Here is a 25,057-nt window from a genome sequence, read left to right as displayed (position 1 = left end):
TCCTGAGGATCAGCCTTTCTTATCAGATACTAATTCTCCTTATTCAGATTTAGATCACACGGAGGATGGGACGACTCATTCACTGGAGAGCCTTGTTCGAGGTCTTTCATTGGGAGACAACCAGCCTATTTTTATGTACTCACCCTCTACACCCTTGGCATATGGTTTTTCCTCTTCAAGCTCATCAGCCGTTACTTCCAGAGGAGGATACATGCCCACAACCAGTGTGCCAGTATTGGACCCAGGTATTCAGCCTCATCTGGAGAGCCCTCCTCCTTATTCTAGCCGACAAGCTGGACTTCGGTATGGGACTTTTTCTCAAGAAGGACACGTACCTCCTCGGTCATTTGGAGATCCATCATCATCAACCCTGCCAGTGACCGCGTCAGGTTCGTATGTGCCCTTTAGTACATATGTTCCTAACTCTACCAGGGTATCTTCTTCTGTAGCACAGGTTCAATAAACAATACCATCAACTACCCTCGATCCCTGGCATTTTGTGAACCCAGACAAAGGAGGGTCTAGTAGTATAATTCACTCTCAGACTTCTGGTGTTCAAGGAGGTAACATTGTTTTCTCCTCTGGTTCACTTTCTGTCCCTACTCCTAATGTGTTATGGAATACTGCTCAACTTCAAGCACAAAACCCTCCCACCCAACCCATGGTTTTTCCTACTAGTGTTGGCATGCAGTCATCACCGCCTGCACCTCCTTTGGGTCTTGCGTATGGGTTCTACCCATCCCAGGTCTCTCTCATCACTATGCCCTCTAGCACTGCGGTGCCACCCAACATTCCGGGGTATTAGGTGGTTTACCAACCCATCTTGGACCAAATGGTGCCTCATTGCTTTGACTTGCGATACTCGAACACAATAGGGCTCTGAAATGGGGTATATTCACCCTTCTTTGGCAATCTGTCTAGACTCTATTATCGCGAATGACAGATGTCATAAGACCTAGGGCAAGACCAATGACCCAAAGGAGTGAAAGTAACTAGTAGAAAACAAAACTGCATATCCAAGCCCTAAATTATTACCTCTAAAGCAAGCCCTTTTAAGCTTATCAATTGAACACCCTATCTTGGAAACCAAGAGTTGCCGCATCACCCATGACGTGTCATGGTTCACACACCTGAATGGGAGAAGAAGAATTAGGGTTAGAGTTTCATGTGGGAGACATACACACAGAAACAAGGGAGAGAGAGAGAGAGAGAGAGTTGTGGGGATAAGTCAACTCATGGCAATGAGTGTGTGACTCCCCTATCACACATGTATATTGCACTAGTACATATAGTGCACTTAGTACATTAAAAGTACTAAGTGTACTATGTACTATAACTTATGGGCTTGTACACACTATAAGGGTGGGCATAATGCCTTTACCCCAACAACCTCCCACTTAAAGGCACAGTGCCCTTAAATGAAAGAAAAAAAAAATCAGCATGTATATGATAATATACAAGGCCATATCAAGGCTAAAACTGGCCTCATCCAATGCCCATCAAGTGTCTGCAATGAGCAAACCGCTCCGGAGGCAAACTCTTTGTCAACAGATTAGCCAGGTTGTCATCCGTATCAATCTTAACAAGCTGAATTTGCTTGTTCTCTATCACCTCTCTGATGAAGTGATACTTCACATCCACATGCTTCGTCTTTGCATGAAAGACAGGGTTCTTTGCCAACTGGATGGCACTCTGACTGTCACAATGCAACAATGGAATATCCCCTGTATAGCCCAAATCAACCACTAACCGAGATAGCCATAATGCCTCCTTGCAAGCCTCTGTGGCTGCAATATACTCGGCCTCTGTAGTAGATAAGGCAGTGCACTTCTGCATCCTTGATATCCATGACACAGCACCTCCTGTGAATGTAAACACATAACCGGTAGTAGACTTCCGGTTATCTGGATGACCGGCATAATCCGAATCCGTGTAACCATGCACTAATGCATCCTGTTTGCCAAAGCAAATGCACATATCCTATGTGCCCTTCAGGTATCTCATGACACCTTTCACTGCTTCCCAATGCTTCTTGCCAAGGTTGGCCATGTATCTAGAAACCACTCCCACTGCAAATGCAATGTCCGGCCTAGTAGCAACCATGGCATACATGAGACTGCCACAAGCTGAAGTATACGGAATCTTGGCCATATCAGCTCTGCCACTATCTGACTGTGGGCTGTCCATAGCATTGAGTTTCACATATGGAGACAAAGGAGTACTAGTCTTCGTCCCCCCATCCATATCGAACCTCTGCAAGACTTTGCCAATGTATTCCTTCTGAGACAAATACAACACATGCTGATTTCTGTCCCGAAGTATCCGCATACCCAAAATGTGATTTGCATCACCCAAATCCTTCATATCAAAGGTTTGATGCAGCCTCTTCTTCAAGGCATCCATCTCTTTACGAGATTTCCCGGCAATCAACATATCATCAACATACAAGATGAGGATCAATAGACTGCCATCCAAAGCTTTCTTGGTGTATAAGCAGTGATCTATGTTACTTCTCCCGAAATTCTGGGATTTCATGAATGTATCAAATTTATGATACCATTCCCTTGGTGCCTGTTTGAGCCCATAAAGACTCTTTTTCAGCTTGCATACAAGCTTCTCCTTTCCATTCACTGCATAACCCTCTGGCTGTTGCATATATATCTCCTCATGGAGATCACCGTGAAGAAAAGCAGTCTTCACATCCATCTGAATCAAGTCTAGATCATCATGAGCAACCAAAGCTAATACAGCTCTAAGCGTGGTCATTTTGACCACTGGAGAGAAGATCTCATCAAAGTCCACACCATATTCCTGCTTGAAGCCCTTAGCCACTAACCTGGCTTTGTATCTTGGCTTTGCATCAGGTGCAACTTTGAGCCTGTAAACCCACTTGCAAGGCAAAACCTTCTTGCCTGCAGGTAAATGCACCAACTTCCATGTTCCATTTTTGTGCAGAGAATCCATCTCTGACTTCATAGCACGCTCCCAAAGAGCCTTGTCTGCCCTCTGTAAAGCCTCCTTATAACATGAGGGCTCCCCACAGTCAGTAAGCATCAAGTAGTCAACCCCTGGAACAAACCTGTTAGGGACTCTAGAGGGTCTTGTGGACCTCCGTACCCAATGACCATCATTTGCAGGTTGCTGTCCAGCCTGCATATCACCTATTGGTGGCTCCTGTTCCATGCCATAAGGCTGAAATATCATGCCCGGTATTTCCTCTAACTGTGGGATATCCATAGGGATATCTTCTGCCATCTCTGGCTGTCCATTTGGACCATTTTCAGCACCATTTAAGGGCTGGTTTTGCTGCTGTAATGGCTGATTTACAGCCCTTGGTTGTTGTCCATGATGTCCATCATCATCAAAGATGGCTCTGCCAGGCTCCTGTTGCCTTGCAGGCTCCTTATACATGCATGTTTCATCAAAAATGACATCATTGTTGCGTATAATCTTTCTATTCACGGGATCCCAAAGTCTATACCCCATTTCACCTCTGTCACCATATCCTAGGAATATGCATTTGTGAGACTTAGGATCAAGTTTGGTGCGCATTTCCCTGCGTATGTGCACGTACGCAACGCAACCAAACACTCTCAAGTGCTTGTATGACGGAGGCTTCCCTGTCCATACTTCCTCTGGCACTTTCCCACCAAGCCTCGTGTTAGGTGACCTGTTTATAAGATGAACGGCTGTCATAACAGCTTCAGCCCAAAAACCATAAGGTAATGCAGCATGTGACAACATAGAACGGACCTTCTCCTGAATGGTCATGTTCATCCTCTCTGCTGTCCCGTTTTGTGGAGGATCGTAAGGAGTACAGAGCTCCCTCTTGATGCCTTTAGCATCACAAAAGTCCTGAAACTGTTTGGACATATACTCTCCACCATTGTCGGAACGCAAAGCCTTCAGTGTTTTGCCAGTTTGATTCTCAACAAGAGCAACAAACTTCTCAAACACTGAGAATGTATCACTCTTCAAACGAAGAGGATAAACCCACACCTTGCGTGTGGCATCATCAATAAAAGACGCAAAGTATTTTGCCCCTCCCAAAGAAAGCTGAGGCATCTCACATACATCAGTATGCACAAGCTCTAACTGAGCATCTTTCTGTCCAAGAGCTTTCTTGTGGGGGCACTGTAGTTGCCTACCATATATACAATGCTCACAAAATTGAAAACTTGAGAACTTTAGAGAAGGCAAGTAACCAAAACGAGACAATTGCTCCATTCCTTTGACACTCATGTGTCCCAACCGGCTATGCTACATAGAAATTTCCGGCAGCTCGGTTGCATTTACATTAGCATGGTGACAAACACCTGCATGCATGAAGTAAAGAGTGTCCACCTTAGAGCCTCTGGCAACAACCAGTGAGCCCTTACTAATCTTCCACTTTCCACGACCAAATGTGGTAACATAATCAGCATCATCAAGCTGTCCAGTAGAAAGCAGGTTCTTCTTGATCTTAGGCACATGCCTGACATCATGGAGCATAAGCTGTGAGCCATCTGAAAACACAAGCCTCACATCACCTCTGCCAAGAATCTTGCATGCATGGTTGTCACCCAAATAAACTACTCCTTCATTGCCAGCAGTATACCTGACAAACAAGTCTCTGCAACCTGTGACATGAAAGGAGGCACCTGAATCAATGATCCATGAGTGCATACCATGACCATCTCAATTAAGAAGTGAATGGGCATCAAGTGAAGACGTGAATAGGACCTCATCCTCACTGTCACCTACATGTGACACATTGATTTCTTCAATCTTGACTCCACTTTTGCCCTTTTTGTCACCAATTGGCCGACCATTTGGTCCATCTCCAGTTTTTGCATCTCGTTCACTTGAGGCCAGGCCGGTGTCTCGTGTGAAGAGGCCAGTATTTTGCTGACATGGACGGGAGCCAGACTGGTGCCACCCGTGTGTTAGCAGGATGGTGTCGTATGGACGGGAGCCAGATCAGTACCACCCGTGTATGACCTGGACTGTGTTCGACCCATGGGATTGTCACGCCATGGAAGAGCCAGTATTCGTGCCGTGTTTTGCCTATGGGACTGTCACACCATAGGGAGACTCGTGCCTCGAACTGTGTCTTACCTATGGGACTGTCACTCCATAGGAAGACCAGGTTTTTATGTTTTTATGTCGTGCCAGTTTTGTGCTGACAGATATTTTGTACTTGTTCCATGAACGGGAGATATGTCCATGTTACTATTTGCACAATGCACACATATTTTGCATGTTTGAAACTGTTTTCGCATGACATGTATTTGTGTGTTTGCCTGCTTGACGTGTTACTTACTGAGCGGGGACGCCTCCCAGTGAGTCGTGAAGTCTGCTCTGTATTCTGACAAGTTTTGGTGCATGTGAACATGGTAAGTATGTCGCACTTGTTGTTTTAATGCTTTATATTCTAACCTTTTATTTTATAAGGTTAGGTGTTCACATTTATTTAAAAGTGGGCACCCACTTAGGGGCCAAGGTGGGGAGCCCCACTTTTAAGTGAGTGTGGGGGTGGGCATGGTCACCTACCCACACTAGTGCCCCCACATGCATGCGTGGAACTCACTAGAGAAGACTCCACTTTAGTTTTATTAAATCGCTTCCATCCTTCAAACGTAGAGATCATCACCCGGCGATCATTTTTCCATCAACTTTTGAAAAGAAGAACCTGCCGTCGGCGACCTTCTCCTGTGTATAGTCTCAAGCAACGCCGTCATCACACCTTTTGCTAGCGCATGAATTTGCTGCAGGCGGCTACCATCTCATACTTTACTACTGCACGTACCCTCTCTCCCAGGCGGCTGCATCATCACAGGCTGCACGCGGAAGGCCACGTTTTCTGTCCCAATCAGACTGCAGCCAGGCGCCTCTGTTTCAGACGACTGGTGGCTGCGCTGGTCATTCCGAAGGGCTGTCCACTACCACAGCAGGCGGCTGTGCGCCTGTTCTCCAGCCAGCAGCCCTCTACCCCCAAGTGACTGCACTCCTTCCTTCTACGCAGCACTACCAAAGCAATCGGCTGTGTGTCCAACACCCGCAGGTTGCGTGTACATCTTCAACAAGTGGTGCTTCTCCTTTTCTGCAGCCAGGCGCCTCTTCCTACGCTTCCCCCTCCACAAAAAGGTGGTGACATCCCGCTTTTAGCAAACTTTGAACACAATGGACAGCCAAGGCAACCCTTTGGAAGTACCAAATTCGAGGGGTCCATCTAGTGCCTCTCATGGGTCTGATGCCCTGCGAGGTAGACACAAGCCTCTTGAAAGGGTTATGGATAGTGAATCAAAGGGTCAACTGTCTCCAGGCAAGACAGTTATGCTTGAACAAGAGCCTGATGCTATGAGGGCTGAAATGGAACATATGAGAAAACTTTTGCAGGCTCAAGAGCAAGAGTTAAAGTTTTTGCATGAAGATCCACATCTGCAAAGTGCTATTGAAGCCAGGAAGGCTGATGCTATGGTTGATGTAACTTTTGAATCAATGGCTCGTGAAGTGGGCAAGAAACCAAGGGAGTTGGCACTTGCCTATCTCCTTCACAAAGGTGATATCAAAGAGGGAGATGACGGAGAGCTAAAATTCAAAAATCCACCTCGTTTGAAGCATGGAGATCCTGCATCCCAAAGGCTGAAATCTTTTTTGCAAAAGGAAGAGGTGACTGTCACCTCTCGTCATGCATCCTCTCCCCAAGGCACTAAGCCTGACAGATATATGTATGCCAGTGCTCATGGAGGGCATGAGAGTCACATGCATGCCAGACATGTATCTCATGGTGACAGGTCTACTTCCAGAAAAATTTTGCCTTCTGAATTGTCTCATGGAGAGACCATGCCATATGCAGGTAAGTCACATGCTTTCTCCTCCTAACAAACCCGCATACCGAGTGAGTGCTGCACAACAAGAAGAAATCATGAAGCCGATTAACGAGCTTTTAGAGAAAGGTTTGGTTCAGCCCAGTTCCTCACCTTACTGCTCTCCTGTGCTTCTTGTTCAAAAGAAGGACGGATCATTCCGTATGTGTGTAGACTATAGAGCTTTGAACAAGCTTACCATCAAGAACAAATTTCCTATTCCACGTATTGATGATATCTTGGATAAGCTTGATGGTTCGGCTTGTTTTAGCAGACTTGATTTGAAGAGTGGTTATCACCAAATACGCGTGGTGCCACAAGATGTCCATAAGACTGCATTCAGGACAGCCTTCGGATTATATGAATTCTTGGTAATGCCTTTTGGTCTCACCAATGCTCTTGCTACTTTTAATCGTATGATGGATAGGATATTCCGACCCCATCGCAAGTTTACAGGAGTCTTCTTTGATGATATCTTGGTTTTCTCCAAGAATGAGCAGGAACACAGAACTCATTTAGTCACAGTGTTCGAAAAGTTGCTACAGGCGTTTCATAAGGCATTTTGCTATGATTGCCACTCCTCTACATGATCTCACGAAGAAGAAAACTGCTTTCGAATGGACTTCAAAGGAACAGGATGCTTTCTTGCAACTCAAGCACGCGATCATATGTGGTCCAGTATTGATTGTTCCTGACTTGCACAAGTCATTCGTGGTTGAATGTGATGCTTGTGGTGATTGCATAGAAGCTGTCCTAAATCAAGAAGGGCATGCAGTTGCATACGAGAGCCGTCGTTTGCATGATGCTGAGCTTCATATGGATATCTATGAGAAAGAGCTCTTGGCTGTAATTCACGCCTTAAAGATTTGGAAACATTATCTTCTTGGGGCTGAATTTGTAGTCAAGACAGATCATCAAAGCTTGAGATACTTTCTATCTCAAACCAAGCTTTCAAAGAAGCAGATGAGAATGGCAAACTTTCTTTCCATGTTTCATTTTCAGATTGTGCATACTCCAGGAAAGAAAAATGTGGTGGCCGATGCACTATCTAGGAGGCCTTATGTTGCTGCAGTCTCAGTGGCCTCTCATGGAGATCTATCTGCTATGAGAGATTTGTATCATTTGGATGCTGATTTTTGCCATATATGGACTGATTTGATGGCTGGTCATTCACATGCCTCTTATGTTATCAACGAGGGTTATCTTATGAAGGATAATTGCCTATGTGTGGTGAAGGATTTGCGTCCAAAGATTATGGACGAATGTCACGCTCCACCATATGCTGGTCATAGAGGTATTATGCCTACTACTCGCATGATTCAGAGGTATTTCTTTTGGCTGAGCATGCGGCTTATGTGCGTGCATGTATCACTTGCCAAAAGGTGAAATTTGACAGGCAAAAGCCTCCAGGTTTGCTTCAGCCATTGCCTATTCCCTCGCAACCTTGGAAAAGTATCACGATGGATTTTATTATGGATTTGCCTAGATCCCAGCATGGGAATGATGCTATTTGGACTATTGTGGACAGGTTTAGCAAGCAAGCTCACTTCTTGCCCGTCAAGAAAACCATTAAAGCTGATCATATGGTAAAGCTTTTTCTTGCTAATATTTTCAAGCATCATGGTATGCCTAAATCCATTGTTGGGGATAGAGATCCCAGGACTACAAGCCTATTTTGGAGGGCTTTGTTTGATAATATGGGTACTAAACTTGAGTTTTCATCAGCTTATCATCCCCAAACGGATGGCCAAAGTGAAGCTGCAAATTCAGCCGTGTTGGATTTATTGAAACGTTATGTGGCAGATCAAAAGAGTGCATGGGAGAAGTATCTTCCACTTGTTGAGTTTGCCTACAACATGTAATATGCGGAAGCTTCGGAGAAGGATCGATACTTCAAAACTCAGAAATCAGCACTCTTTTCGCGATGGAATTAACGCACAAAACTGAAAGGAGATGTGCAGAAAAATAGAGAGAGAAAGGGGAGATGGAGAGGACACAGTATTGGGTCCCAATTACCCTCTGTAGGGCCCCCACCACGGATGGTGTATTTGCTTTATTAGAATGATGTAAATCTGAAAACAAATACAAAGTACTTGACCTTTTCTTGGCTGAAAAACCTGCCCTTGACCTTCAGTCCTTCACCCCTTTGCGTTAGCAACCTCTTGGCTGTCCTGGCCCTTGTTTGCTTGATGCACTTGGTGAATTATGAGATGACTTCCACGATTAATGGCTGGAGTATTTATACTCCACTTAGCATCCAGTCGGCCAGCTAATAAAAGCCCCACGACTAGGTTCCATTCAATAAAATGCTTTCACACTTTATTAAATGCTGTCCAGCCTGCGCATGCTTTCTGGGACAGCTCCTGGCTGCTGGGCATGCTGCGCAGAGGTGTGGGACTGCCCCTACACCTGGCCTGACCTGCTAGGTAGGGTTTCAAACCCTGTCGGCTGCCTGTCCAGCAGCCCTAGGGCTGGCCGACAGCCCTTCCAGCCCATGCCTTGGCTGGTGGGCAAAGCTTGGGCCCTCCTGGCCCCTTGGGGGTGGTTCTACACCTCCCCCATGCCCATACTAAGAGTGCAAGTGCAAATCTTCGCACTGGGGTAGCCCTATGGGCTGGCCCCATCTCTACATGCAAACCTGCATGCCTACAGAGGCCTGGCATCCAGTTGCAAACCAGATACACAGAACATCTGACATCATTCCAGAGGGAGACTCACAGCGCGGACTGGCACTGCTTCATGTGCAGGACAGTGCACACCTGACCTTGGACTCATGTGCAGGACAATGCACACCTGACCTCGGACGACTGAGATGGATCCCTGGCTGACTCGTCCCGGACTGGGCTCACATGGGACCAGTTCACGATCCCAGGTCCTGCACCTTCTGTACAGAAATGTCTACGTGGCATCCAAGTGCGGGATGCACGTGACACAACAATACGATCCATGCTTCCACAGGAAAGGCTCCATTTGAGATTATTTATGGCAGAGTGGTCTTGCCACCTATCCTTCGTACAAAGGATGAGATATTTGCACCTGATGAATATGTTCGTGACTTAGATGTTGCCTTTGGTCAGGTGCCGACAGCCATAGCAAGATCTCAGGACAAGCATAAAATGGCTGCTAACAAGCATAGAAGGGACATGGAAGTCAAAGAAGGTGATTGGGTATTGCTGAAATTTGAGAAGGCTAGGCTTCGGAAGAGGCCAGGACGAGAAGGATCATATCCTAAGCTTTCTCCTCACTATTATGGACCCTTCAAGGTGATTCACAAGATCAATGAAGTGTCCTACCGGCTTGCTTTACCTAGTCATTGGAAGATTCACAATGCTTTTCATGTGAGTCTATTTCGGAAATATGTGGGGCCAGATCTTGATGAGCCTGTCACAGAAGATCCGCCAGAAATTGAAGAGCTTGAGGAGATCCTCCAGCCAGAACAGATTGTTTTTCACAAGGAGAGAAAGCTACTTGCAGGAAAGCTTTCCAGGAGATACCTTGTGAAGTTTAAAAATTATTTGCCTATTGATGCCAAGTGGGTAAATGAGGATTATTTTGCAGATTATCCACAATTGTTGCAAGCATATCTTGAGGCTTTTCAATTGAGGTCAACTCTTTAGAAGCCCGAGGGGATGTCACCAATTGGCCGACCATTTGGTCCATCTCCAGTTTTTGCGTCTCGTTCACTTGAGGCCAGGCCGGTGTCTCGTGTGAAGAGGCCAGTATTTTGCTGACATGGACGGGAGCCAGACTGGTGCCACCCGTGTGTTAGCAGGATGGTGTCGTATGGACGGGAGCCAGATCAGTACCACCCGTGTATGACCTGGACTGTGTTCGACCCATGGGATTGTCACGCCATGGAAGAGCCAGTATTCGTGCCGTGTTTTGCCTATGGGACTGTCACACCATAGGGAGACTCGTGCCTGGAACTGTGTCTTACCTATGGGACTGTCACTCCATAGGAAGACCAAGTTTTTATGTTTTTATGTCGTGCCAGTTTTGTGCCGACAGATATTTTGTACTTGTTCCATGAAGGGGAGATATGTCCATGTTACTATTTGCACAATGCACACATATTTTGCATGTTTGAAACTGTTTTCGCATGACATGTATTTGTGTGTTTGCCTGCTTGACGTGTTACTTACTGAGCGGGGACGCCTCTCAGTGAGTCGTGAAGTCTGCTCTGTATTCTGACAAGTTTTGGTGCATGTGAACATGGTAAGTATGTCGCACTTGTTGTTTTAATGCTTTATATTCTAACCTTTTATTTTATAAGGTTAGGTGTTCACATTTATTTAAAAGTGGGCACCCACTTAGGGACCAAGGTGGGGAGCCCCACTTTTAAGTGAGTGTGGGGGTGGGCATGGTCACCTACCCACACTAGTGCCCCCACATGCATGCATGGAACTCACTAGAGAAGACTCCACTTTAGTTTTATTAAATCGCTTCCATCCTTCAAACGTAGAGATCATCACCTGGCGATCATTTTTCCATCAACTTTTGAAAAGAAGAACCTGCCGGCGACCTTCTCCTGTGTATAGTCTCAAGCAACGCCGTCATCACACCTTTTGCTAGCGCATGAATTTGCTGCAGGCGGCTACCATCTCATACTTTACTACTGCACGTACTCTCCCCCCCAAGCGGCTGCATCATCACAGGCTGCAGGCGGAAGGCCACGTTTTCTGTCCCAATCAGACTGCAGCCAGGCGCCTCTGTTTCAGACGGCTGGTGGCTGCGCTGGTCACTCCGAAGGGTTGTCCACTACCACAGCAGGCGGCTGTGCGCCTGTTCTCCAGCCAGCAGCCCTCTACCCCCAGGTGACTGCACTCCTTCCTTCTACGCAGCACTACCAAAGCAATCGGCTGTGTCCAACACCCGCAGGCTGCGTGTACATCTTCAACAAGTGGTGCTTCTCCTTTTCTGCAGCCAGGCGACTCCTCCTACGCTTCCCCCTCCACAAAAAGGTGGTTGTGTCCTGCACAACAGGTGGTCGCACTTCCTTTCCATAGGCGGTGTTTTCTTTCTTCTTGAGGCTACATCTTGGTATTCCACTCCAGTAGCTACACACACGAATACCTCGGATATTGGTCTACAATCTGCAACCTTCAAGTAAGTGAATTTCAGATTTCAGTAAAGTATTTTATATTTAAATCTGATAAGGGATTCCTCCCTCTACGGCCACACCCGTTCGGTGCCGGGTTGTCCAAGCTATATTGGCGAACCTCGGTCCAAAGGTGCTGAGATCGGGAGAGCCAGGCGTTAGTACAAGAGCGCCTGTCTGTGCGTGGTCTCGGAACACCAGTGAGGCGCTCTCCGCGGAGTCCAGTGAAAGCACAGGACCGCAGAGATTGGACCACACTAGTGGTCGTACTGCTTCGAGCTTCTACATCAAGTTTCGACCTCGAGCCTACTTGTTTGGTACTGTTTTCATATGTACATGGACATTATCTGGTTCTTGGAACCCACGGAGCATTGTATTTATTAAATACTCCCAATAAATATATCATATATTGAGGGGGGGGTCGGCCCGTTCCGGCCCCAGTGCTGGTGTCCATCTTTCCATTTCATTTCATTTCAATTTCAAGTTGTATTAAGTTGTCCATTTCAAATTTGTGGTTTTAAAGTTGTGCTATTAAGCGTGTGGGTGTCCAACGGAGTCTTTCCCACTTGACGGGATCGGTTTCACTTTTGCTTTACATCTTTGGCTTCATCTTTGTCTTTGTCTTTGCCTTTTCCCTTTTCCTTTTGATCATTTTTCCATTTGTAGCATTGCTTTTTAATGTGTCCCTTCTTGCCACAATAATGGCATTCCAAGTCCTTTTTGGAGCGAGACTTGCTCCTTCCCCGTTCTTGGCTTTTACCCCTTTGCTAGGATCTCCCACGTGCATTCATTGCATTGGACTTTCCAACAAAGTTATTTTTCCTGTTCATCTCTTCTTGAAGAAGAGCACCTTCAACATCTGCATATGACAGCATAGCATTCGAATTGCTAGTGGCTGTCCTGTATGTGTCCCAACTCTCTGGAAAAGTGCATAAGAGAAAAGTGGCTTTGAACTCATCGTCCATTGCCAACTTTTGATTTATAACTTGGCTGACAATACCATTAAACTCATTTAGATAGGCTGCCATAGACGCCCTTTCTTCATCTGAAGACCTATGAGTTTCTTCAACCAATACACTTTGCTTGAGACACTTTGCTGGGCATACAAGTCCTGCAATCTCTGCCACATTCCCCAAGCTGTCTTCTCTTCACTAATGCTGAAAAGTAAAGTGTCTGACACAGACAACATGATGGTGGATCTTGCCAGCTCATCCATATCTTCCCACTCTTCAGCAGTAAGAGAAGCGGGCATTACACCCCTTTCTTTGATGGGCTTGTGCTGCTTCTTCTAGAGCAACACATCATAGCACTGGGTTTGCCAAATATCATAGTTATGTGAGCCTTCAAGCTTCTTGATGTGAATCAATGAAGAGCTCTCACCTGTGGTTGCCATAGCAATATGCAACCTGTCAATGCCTGACTCCCTGCAAAATGTGCAAACACTGCACCAAAAGCACACAAAGTGCTCACAGTTGTTCTCCCAAAGTTTATCTCCCACTGCGGAAGCACGAATGCAACTTTTCTCCCACTGTATGTGATGAAATCACCAAAATCTGGTTGCTGCAGATTTAGGACAGCACCTTAAATGTGCTCTGTTGCCCTCCAAAGTACTGTACAACAGTACCAAGTGCTCACCAATGATGTACCAAACCTGTATCGGCAAGTACAGCAGCTGAAATTGAGATTTTTACTCACTCAAATCAATGTGCAGCCATGCCAAAACTTGTACAAAGCTGTACCAAATCTGTACCAACAAGTACATTAGCAATAAATGCTCTCCTGGCTGTCCAAATGAGTGAAAATCAAACTTTTACAGTCCCGAACACTGCATACAACAGTCCCGAACAGAAATTGGGCAAAAGCCCCTTGACTGCAAGCTGATTTTTGAGGATTCAAGGCATAAAAGTCTTGCCTGCTGCTTTGCCAAGCTCAACAAGCATAAAATCTTGAAAAGCCCCTTGATTTAAGATCAATTTCTGATCATACATGGTACATTGACGCACATGAAGGCATCCAGAGTCTTCGCGATGCTTTCCCCTGGCCACATACACATCCAATACATGAAAGCCGCTTGATTTACAGGCACATTGAGTGCTTGACAGGCATCAACACATTGCCCAAAGCATTAAATGCGAGTGCCTGCATGCAAATCAACCCAATCGGCACAAAAGCCCCTTGATTTGCACTACAATTTGCTGCAATTTTGCCCGAATGTGCGATTTCTCACATCATACAGCATGTATGAATGCTTAATTGCACAATTACATCAAAAGCCCCAAATTTTGACATCCAATTTCTTACAAATTGATCCTGATTGTGACCAATGTCACCCAATTTTGCCAATTTTGCCAATTTTGCTCAAAAATTGAGCAATTCGGCACCTGACCTGCTCAATTGATGATTGTACCTGCTCAATTGCAAATTGGACATGCAAATTCCAAAAAATTGAAGCAAATACCTCAAGTAATTTTTTGATTTTTTTTTTTGTTACAGGAAAGGGGGGTGATGATGCTGCTGCTGTATTAGTGCAGATGAAGGACTCCTTTGCAGCAACCCGTGCGGCTATTGAAGCAGCACCACATTAGGCATACATGCTCATCACGAGAGCATTGCAAAGCACATATCGTGCCTCTGTTGCACCTGAGAGACAGCACCGCACTGTGCTTATTTAAGCATTGGGACACACGCACGTGGATGAAACCGCAGGCTAGCCGTAGCTCTCCTCGTTGTGTTCAACACAGTAGACGGCGGCTTGGCCAGCACTACGCGCGATGGGCTGAGCGCCGGTGACGAGTTTCGCTATCGAGGTTGGCGACGCACGGCGCCCGACTCCTCCAGTTGTGCGCGAAAGCTCCAGCACGGCGCCCGACTCCTATTTGCCACGTGCTCGTTCAGCCTGGCTTCGACGGTTCGCTTGTAGGCGCACAGGCGACCATAATTCGCACAAAGCTGAACCCAGGTGACTTCCTGCCTCGCCACGTTGCTGCTGCGCTACTGTCCTGTGGTGTGCTACGCGTAGCTCTGCCCGTCAACACTTAGTCGACCTGCTTCAGCTGCAGCCTGCGTAGCAGAAGTTGCGGAGAGAGAGAGCCACGCTTTCCTCTTTGATGGCAGGGCGTTTCTAAAGAAACTCAGCTACAGAGGTGAAACCGGTGGCCCTTGCAGTTGGCTCTGATACCAGTTGAATGGGAGAAGAAGAATTAGGGTTAGAGTTTCATGTGGGAGACATACACACAAAAACAAGGGAGAGAGAGAGAGAGAGAGAGTTGTGGGGATAAGTCAACTCATGGCCATGAGTGTGTGACTCCCCTATCACACATGTATATTGCACTAGTACACATAGTGCACTTAGTACATTAAAAGTACTAAGTGTACTATGTACTATAACTTATGGGCTTGTACACACTATAAGGGTGGGCATAATGCCTTTACCCCAACAACACCAAGTTCGGTTCCAACGGTTAGCCAACATATGTGTCCAGCGTGCTTTCTAGAGCCGCTAGCACCCTTGGGGGCACACACATCCGCATGGGCCTACGGAGGCTCTGACATCCTAAGGCAGGCCTAACCAGCCCTCCAATCTACCACAAAAGAGAAGCTTGGGGGAGCTGAAGATAGAAGGGGTCCCTTTGAGCTATATATACACTTTCATCTTCCACACTGCCTTTGCATGTGGGATTACTTGGCGTCTCTTTTCCCATCTTGCACCCATGCGAGATTCGCACCTAAGTCTTCATCTTGGCCATAAAACGTTGGAGGCTAAGTTTCAGTATATTTCATCCCTCAAAGGAAAAGCTGTGGGGTTTTCAAAAAAAATAAACTTCCCAAAACATGTGCACACGGTAGAAAAGCAAACGCATGTGAAAAATTTGCAATCACAAAATGTATACAATCACAAACTAATAAAAACAAAGCCTTACCTTAGAATAAAGGGCTTAAACAAGTTAATTGGAACATCAGCTCCAAAGAGGAAACTTTCTTGGGCCATCCTAAGCAGAACTCTTCGCACTATGTCGCCCAAGTACATTCCCGATATCATTTTCTCGAAGCCCTGGCCAGATGCACATAAAGTTAACATTCTAAGCAAGAAAAGCTACATGAAGCAACCCAATCAGTAAGTACCTCATGCAACGGTAGCAGGGAGGAAGCATGATTCTAAGCACACAGTACCTGCTCTAGAGGGTTTAGGGACTCTTCATCAAGGTCCTCATCATACGGTGTCCTGGGAAGATGAGATGACCAGAAATTACCCCATTCCATGTTGATCACCTACAAGTCAACATCACCGGTGGAGTAAAACAGGGCAAATGCAGCTGTTCTTCTAGGATATACTCATTAAGAACTCCCTCAGACCAGTTAAACTGAGTACCATGGAGCCTGATCTTGGTGACTCTCCTTGATACTTTGTTATGGCCTCTGCCCGCTCGACATAGCAAGCATTTGTCCCGGTTCCCAGAATCACTGCTACCATCACATCTTCATTCCAATAGCGAGCTCCAGCCAAGGTACCAACAGTGTCGTTGACCTGCAAAACAAACATGCCTTTGAATTAGTGAAAAAAACACCCTTTTTGCAATGATCCTACACCTGGTGATCGAATGATGAATATGATTACCAACGCTGCAACCCTCATGTCCAATCCTTGCCTTTTTATGGCATCATGCAAAGCTTGCACAACATCCTGTCCAACCTGCATCGAAGACGGTAAAGCATTCAGACCAGCACAAGAAAAGTGCAGCTGATCAAAATATCAATCAGCCTCTAAAGGGAGGTATCAGATCAGGAGAACTAACTCCATCAGAAATCGCAAAACCCTTTGTCCACTTTATGAGACATCCAGAATCAACGGATGTCTGCTTTACAGGGAATGAAAACGTGAATCCAAGCTCCCGTTCCCGGCCAGGCTTGGGGTGATAGCCATCACCCTCGGTCTCCACAAACCGCGATAATTCAAGAGCAATGTAATCAAACAATTCCTGCATTAGAAAGTCGTTTTTGATCAACCAGTGCCAGTTCGAGAGTAATGAAACATGTAAAGTTTCAACCACGTCACATGCTACAAAGACAATATGGTGGGTCATCCACAAGTTTGATATAACTTCTACCTTTCACTTAGATGCATTTAAGCTTTGACCCAATTCAGCATGAGGCAACTGGCCAACCAGGAGTATTACCTCATTGGAGCCAACCATAAGTTGTGGAGGAATGGGTACTTCTTCATACTCCTGCCTTAATACTCGGCCTTCTCTGCCACTTAGCTGCACTCGGAGTACTCTGAAGTTGGTGCCCCCTAAATCAAGAGCATAGTACAAGCCCTCCTCATCCCTGCAACAAAGACCACCTTACTTGTAAAACACACTAGACAGTACAATCCTGAGTACACTAGCTAGTGCAATCATGAGTATTCTAGGACCTTAATCGAAGCTTCAAATGATACACTGGTTTGAAAGCGCAATACATGTACATTACACAACATACTAACGCTCTATTTGCTTTGAATTAAATGCAGACTTTACTTTATTTCAATACATTCTATAGCCCAAAATGTATTGCTTTGAATTGAGTTCAGTATACTTGGTAACTTCATGCTTCAAAATCAGAACCTATTTTCAGTAACCTATTACGTGCTTCGAATCAAAAATTTGTAGGAAATAATCACTGCTTAAAAGACTTATACTGCAAACGAGCGTGACACACCTTAGGGACCACACAAGTGACAAGACATAAATGATGGAGTTTGAATTAAATACCAAGGAGACAAGCTGTAAATGATAAGAGGAAGCTGAGAAGGATGGGGTTTACCTTAAAGGCCATGAAAAGAAAAGCTGTCAATGATCGGTCTCATTCATCATATACATAACAAGAACAATGCAATATATACACATGAAAAGATGCCTTCCAATACAAACTAGTTATTGGGGGAATGCAGCTGTGAGGGCTAGATCTTGAAAGAGGAGGGGCAGAAGAGATACCCTGTGGGCAGGTTGTCCACATAGCTGAGTAGCATTTTGAGCTTGCTGCCTCCTTCTGATGCGAGGCCTGCATGCATTTCTACCGTCATGGCATCCACAACCTGGCGCAAGCGGAAGAGGGAAGTGGCACAGTCGGTCTGGAACTCATGCAGGACGGCCAGCGTCCGATTCCAATTGTTGCGGCTTCGAATGCGCCTGCTCACTACATAGGCCGCAGCAGCACAGGCTACCGCCGCAGATGCAATCGCAATCCCCACCACAATTTTCGTCATTGTCTCTGCAACCTGCCTTGACTTCCCTCCACGAAAAAACCCCAAAACTTCTGCAAACACTCACGCTAATCTTTGCCCCTTGCAGGCCCAACCTTACAGTTTTACCTCGTAGAATCCAGACAATTCTGCCTTGCCCTAACCCTTTACGGCAGACAGTCTGTCTTTCCCAAACCCTAGATGACAAGCTGTGTTGCGCTGTAACCCTAAAACCTGCTTGGAAATGGAAAAATGTATCAGAAAAGGATCTTCGCACTAAGAAAAAACAGCTAAAGACAGGCGCTGCAGAGGCACTGTGAGGCGCTGCAGCGACGAAGGGGAGAGGTTAAATGCCATGGAAGGAAACAGCAGCAATGCAGGGATCGGAAAAGGCATGGGGGGGCCAAATGCGTGCAAGTAAGGTGGGATTAGTCCCTGGCTATGGCAATATTCAACCTCTGTGCAGAGCCTGACTAAGGCAATGGCAAAGTTCTGCAGAGGAGGAGAGCTTTGCAAAGAGAAGAATGGCTATGGAGCTCCTCAAAGCGCACAAATCACATGCCAAAAAAAATGGCCATGAAAGAAATCACGACCATGTCCAAGGAGAAAAAGGCCCTTTTTTTATGATTTTTAATGCAAAAGGGCATAGATGGATTCAAAAAGCCTTTGAAATGCACATAAGAACTTAAGACATTACTCTTGAGAGTATATACGCAAGGAGACATGAGATATATAGCCCATTTGTTGTGCAACATAAATATGCTAGAAGCGTGAGAAATGCATTCAGTAGTCTTCACACCACTCACCATGGCATGCAAGACCTGCTTAAGAAGTGTGGATGCTTAGCTATCTCTAGAAGAATGTCTACCACATCACATCCACCTGACTTCATCTAAGGGGGCGACATCGAGGTGCTTGATCAATGTCATGCCACATCTTATATTCCGTTAGACAAAACCATGCCTTCTCAATTGAGGCTAACAAGTCAACCGTGTGCAAATCGAGTCCATGATCGAAACCCTCAAGAGATAATACAAACAAAACATATTTGCTATGCTGCTAGCTTAGACACAATCTTGAGATAGAGAGATGGTGTTACATTTTCAATCATTACATATCTGCAAAACAACTTGAATAATACTCTTTGATCTTCTATTTAGCCTTCAGTACAAATTTCCCCAAACGTTTTCCACAAGACAACTTAAATAATGCACTCTAATCTTTTAATAAACCTTTTAATACAAATCTTCCGCTTTTTCTAGGCAAAGAGTGACTACACATGCACATGAACACGTACATGCACATAGTCTCTATAAATTTATGTTTAAGCTAGATAATGAATCTCTTTCGTAAGCATTTGTAGTCCTCGACCCTAACTAATGGCCGAGTTCTTTTTTTTTGGGGAAATATATATATAATATTATATATATATTTCCCAAAAAAAAGAACTCAACCATATATATAATATTATATATTATCACATAAACTCCTTTACAAAAAGTTCATAGATGCCCAAGACCAGAGCCTATTATAGATCCTTTACATTGCAATTGAGTAGCTTACATAAAAGTTCCCATCTCTTCCCAATCAAAGGAAGACTAGCTCCAAGATACATGGTATCCAAGAATGACCAAGTTCTCTTTCAACCTAAATTCAAGCGAACAAAAGTTTGGTTTTCCTCTTTGATGTGATTTGAAGGGCAGTCACATTACATCATATGAATCTTGAGTCACCCTTCCATCAAGCAAACATAGAATTAATTAGCTTTCCCTTCTCTTTTTTATGAAGCCCTTTATATCCTTTCCCTTACAATTGCAACCATGGAATCCTAGAGGTGCTACCACATTAAGTCACCTTTTTGCTTTCTTGTCATGCTTATCTATTGCATTTTTTAACCCTTAACCTTCCTAATCATGTACCTCAAGAAGAACCTTACCCTTGTTGTCCACCTCATTTTGAAATTCCCTTAGCATTATGCATAAATGTAAGCACATTCTCTCTACATTTTCCATGCACAAAAAGAAATATCTCTTGCAATAGAGCTATCAATGCATATGACTTTGCCTTTTTGTTGTAAAATCATGTGCTTCACATAATAAGATCCTTTACAGATTTTTCTCATCTTCTTTCCTTTCACCCTAAGCCATCTTGTCGTGGTGCTACTTTCAACCTAGCCTTTTACTTATCATATGCCATTTTTAGCTTGCACATATACATGCTCACTCATAAAACTTCCCCATCTTGTATTGTACTTAACGAATATGTCATCAACCTCACATAGGTTGAAATTAACTCAAGTCTTACATCTAATGTTTTTAAAGTAGGTCTCAATTTTGATCACATGCTTTTTAAACCTTTTTTTTTAAATTACCACCCTCCCTTTATCCTACCTCCCATTTTGGCCACACTAATCAACATTCAAGATGTTCTCTTTAATCTTCAAACCAGCAAGTTTTCAAAATTAACTCCCACTTCTAACAAACAATCTTGCTTGATCACTCATGTTTTTGCACATACCATCATTATGTGCTCGTATAAATGATTTTTTCTAAGCTAGAAAGAGCAAATGTACTTATTATCTTCACGTGAGAATCAATGTGTGTGTGTGTGTGTGTGTGTGTGTGTTGCAAGAGACCTCCTTTTTCATTTTGGATAGATTTTCAGTATGAGATATCTTTACAGACAAAAACAAAGCGAGAAGAAAAACATCATAAAATTAGCGTTGTGGCCACCATGAACCACATTAATAGAGAAGAATGTGAGAAAGAGATTGTCGAAAGCAATGGGATAATTTGGCCATCAAAACCTAAGTGGGATACAAACACACCTCCCATAGCCACCCTAGCTTATGGAGTTCTAGTTGATCTTTATAGGTCGAATTAACACCATGGACTGGACTATGACTGTGCAAATTGACGCACCCTAGTCATGGTTGTCTCGCCAAACCAGCAAGTTTTCGAAATTAACTCCCACTTCTAACAAACAATCTTGCTTGATCTCACTCATGTTTTTGCACATACCATCATTGCGTGCTCATATAAATGATTTTTTCTAAGTTAGAAAGAGCAAATGTACTCATTATCTTCATGTGAGAATCAATGTGTGCATGTGTGTGTGTGTGTGTGTGTGTGTAAACGTTGCAAGAGACCTCCTTTTTCAAATTTTTATAGATTTTCAGTATGAGATATCTTTACAGACAAAAACAAAGCGAGAAGAAAAACATCATAAAATTAGCGTTGTGGCCATGAACCACATTAATAGAGAAGAATGTGAGAAAGAGATTGTCGAAGCAATGGGATAATTTGGCCATCAAAACCTAAGTGGGATACAAACCCACCTCCCATAGCCACCCTAGCTTATGGAGTTCTAGTTGATCTTTATAGGTCGAATCAACACCATGGACTATGGCTATGCAAATTGACGCACTCTAGTCATGGTTGCCTCGCAACACAAAGCATGTATAGATACACACTGAGGCCTGTTTCTACATGGTTATCCATCACTATGTGTTTACCGACATACTCGTAGTAGTTTTAAGAGCCATCTAAGCTACCTTTGGGAAGTGCAAGTGTGTGGAACGCAGCCATCCTTGTATTTTTGTTGCTTAATGCAAAAGACTCTTATTTGTTGTGTGTGTGTGTACATATGTATGTATATGTGTGTGTGTGTGTGTGTAGATAGATAGATAGAGAGAGAGAGAGAGAGAGAGAGAGAGAGAGAGAGAGAGAGAGTTATCATCTTTCTCCTCGAGACTAAGATTATAACAAATAAGTATAATCCTATACTATTACTATTAAAATGGTCTCTAACCAAGTGGTGTTTTTGTCCCCACCCATTATTGTGTAAGCTTTCTTTGCATTCCTCACTCTCCTGTGTCCACATGAGAGTGAAAAAACCCTTGTAGGCTCCTTGTTCTTCACCACATTATAAAATCTTTAGGATGTTTCCAACACAAAGGTATCACTCTCAGGTGGCTTAAAGTGATAGTGGTATCTCACTTTTTAACGATATAGTGGTGTTTCATATAGTCACATTTTTAATCAGTTCAAAATTCCTTCATTCGAATTTTATGATTTGACATAGAGAAGTTGCTTTTTTAAACTTCACATTAGGTTATTCACCTTAACACATTACCACACATTTCAAATGTTTTCTTGGAACCTTTCCCTTGTTAAATAAAGTGCTTAAAGATGTCATTAGCAAGGCTATATCAAAAACTTTAATATGTAAATCGTAAAAATTCATTTATATTTGGTGCACATGCCAGAGATGATGACAGGAGAGTGTGCACATAAAATACCTTGTATGTATATGCACAAAAAATTTGTAAACATTCATTTATATTTTACTCAAGTGCTCGAGATGATGATAAGAGAGTGCGCACACAAAATACCTTGTATATACTCATCTTGATGCTAAGTGATTGAAACATGGATAGTAGCCACCTAAAGTATAATTAGTGTCATAAAGTTTAATGCGACACGACATAAGTTGTTAACTCCCATAATAGCAATGTTTTAAACATCTTGATGCTAAGTGATTGAAACATGGATAGTAGCCACCTAAAGTATAATTAGCAATGTTTTAAACATCTTGATGCTAAGTGATTGAAACATGGATAGTAGCCACCTAAAGTATAATTAGTGCCATAAAGTTTAATGCGACATGACATAAGTTGTTAACTCCTATAATAGCAATGTTTTAAAGGATTCTTAAAGTGTGCCAATTGATTCTAGGATCTCAAAATGCTATAAATATGAAGTGGTTATAGTAGGCATGAACACATTTATTGTACCAATATTGAAATCTTGGAAATTTGGGTTCCTATAGTTATTTGACGGGGGCATTCATTTGGACAATTTGCATTTCTTTTGATTTGTGAGAACTTGTTATTACCCAACAATGGTGGGTGCTTTCATTTGGACAAATTGCATGCCTTTGATTTGTGAAAACTTGTTAGTGGCCAATAGTGCCCTAAAGGTTCCAACAAAACAAAGTCATGCAATTAAAACCTCCACCATTCACAGCAAATATTATCATGTGATACATTCTGGCTCCTATGCATGCATTGGTATAGTTAGTTGTTTAAATGCCCTAGCTACATAAGGTTTTTCCTCCAAAAAGAAATGGTTGTGCTTTTCTTAAAGTTCACTTACTCCCATGCAAGTTTGCAAGAATAGATGAGGGGTATTGCCAATGGATGCATCACATGGTAATGTTTGTCGAATGGTGGAGGTTTTGATTTGATCATGCATGTTGTGCTGCTATAACTTTTAGGGCTTTGACACATTAACACAAATCAAAGACATGGAATGTGTTTAAGAGAAAGCACCCAACTAATAGTTAGTGCTTGAAAAAATGTAATTTTTGGCTAGAATTATGAAAAATGGCCTAAGCTTTTTCATTGCGTTTATTTTAAGGATTCATGTATTATATATATTTAGATAGTATACATTTTGGGAACTAAAACCGGGTAGATTGAGGAGTGGTCCTTATTTTTGAAAATGTGTTTATAGAGGAGTGCACCCAAGCACAAACAAGTTCTCCTCCCAAATGAAAGACATGCAAACGAAAGAAGATCCCATTACGTGAAGACTTCTTTTAAAGTTAATTCAACTTTTGTTTATTTATTTATATATTTATAATTTTATTGAACGATGGCCACGTGTAAAAGCACGAGATTTTGATGAAGCCTTGAAAGTGAGATACGATCTTGGACTTTGTCCAGGTCAGCAATGATGAGAACCGGCTGTTTTGAGAAGCGTGAACGACGGACACTTGGCAGCTCATACAAGAGCTTAGTTGGACGCGTGGTCTGCCTGGCTGGACGGCGGTGATTACTTTATTGCAATCAATATTTTCATGAGCGTGTACGAAATTGCCATGGTTTTCTGAGAAACCACTCCTTCCACCTTTACTCAAGTGCTAGGCAAGCTCCTAAAGAGTATTTCCTATGCTCTCATGGCCAAACTTGTCCCAAGCCTTGAGCCAGCTCCTCTCCCTCAATTTTGTGGGAAAACCTCCTTTAAAAAATTGACCATAATTGGACAAAAGTTTGAAGAAAATTTCCTCGTCAACAACCCACAAGAAGGATTCTCGTGACTTCACTCCAATGCTTTCCAAGGGGCACATTTCTTGGCCAATCCTTGTAATGCACTTGCTCTACTAACTAGCATCTCATGAATTGACCTTGTAAAAAGCATGTGACACCCTTTTAATGAAAAGTCTTCTTAACTTTGGAAAACAAAGTGAATGCTTAGTCTCACCAAGGCAGGCGACAAATTTCTAAAAAGTTGAATGATCCATGTATTCATCTCTCTCTCTCTCTCTCTCTCTCTCTCTCTCTCTCTCTCTCTCTCTGCATGGATCATTCAACTTTTTAAAAATTTGTATATGATGTGTCCAAGGAGTAGGAGTTTTCCTTGAGCAACATTTACAACTCTTCATGATGTTTCTAGTCCACATGCCTATAGATACCTTGTGATATGCATGATATACAGATGGGCTCCTTTTTCACTTTTTAAATCTTACTAGTCTTTGTTTGCTACTACACATCTAGGGTTGTTACTACCTCTCTTCGTACATCTCTACTGAAATGATTTTGAATCATAGGAGAGTGGTCATGCATCTTCTAAAAAAGAATGTGATCAGTACATTAACTGTGTATGTTGTTATTGTCTTTTGAAGTAATTCATATGTCTTGAAGTATCGGACACATAGCAAGGAGCTTTGAGTCCCACAAAGAGCACAATGGCTCAAAAACAAGTATGTCGAAGCACGAAGATTGGATACTAAAACATTGGTTAGAATACCATCATGAAAAGTTGTATATATATGTTGTTGATCCCTGTCTCACAAGACCTCATGTACTTCTTGATATGAAGAATTAAT

At 43.5% G+C, this 25,057-nt stretch overlaps 1 protein-coding gene across 1 annotated transcript in view; it reads right to left on the bottom strand.

The window, feature by feature from the left end:
• Positions 1 to 18,843, bottom strand: part of LOC147631425 (hexokinase-1-like) — a 58,672-nt gene extending 39,829 nt beyond the window's left edge. The window contains exons 1-7 of the mRNA XM_086809821.1: positions 17,919 to 18,843; positions 17,121 to 17,271; positions 16,740 to 16,922; positions 16,562 to 16,636; positions 16,316 to 16,471; positions 16,117 to 16,215; positions 15,867 to 15,997 (exon numbers count right to left, since the gene is read on the bottom strand). Coding sequence (XP_086665947.1) covers positions 15,867 to 15,997; positions 16,117 to 16,215; positions 16,316 to 16,471; positions 16,562 to 16,636; positions 16,740 to 16,922; positions 17,121 to 17,271; positions 17,919 to 18,190 — 1,067 coding nt within the window. The 5' untranslated portion in view covers positions 18,191 to 18,843. The remainder of the gene's footprint in view (positions 1 to 15,866; positions 15,998 to 16,116; positions 16,216 to 16,315; positions 16,472 to 16,561; positions 16,637 to 16,739; positions 16,923 to 17,120; positions 17,272 to 17,918) is intronic.
• Positions 18,844 to 25,057: the final 6,214 nt, after the last annotated feature.

Source organism: Cibotium barometz, chromosome 15 (assembly GCF_041138505.1).
Source record: "Cibotium barometz isolate CiBa-2024 chromosome 15, ASM4113850v1, whole genome shotgun sequence".
Classification (NCBI taxonomy): Eukaryota; Viridiplantae; Streptophyta; class Polypodiopsida; order Cyatheales; family Cibotiaceae; genus Cibotium; species Cibotium barometz.
Note: the sequence above shows the minus strand (reverse complement) of the source record. Positions and strands in the feature narration are given on the sequence as shown.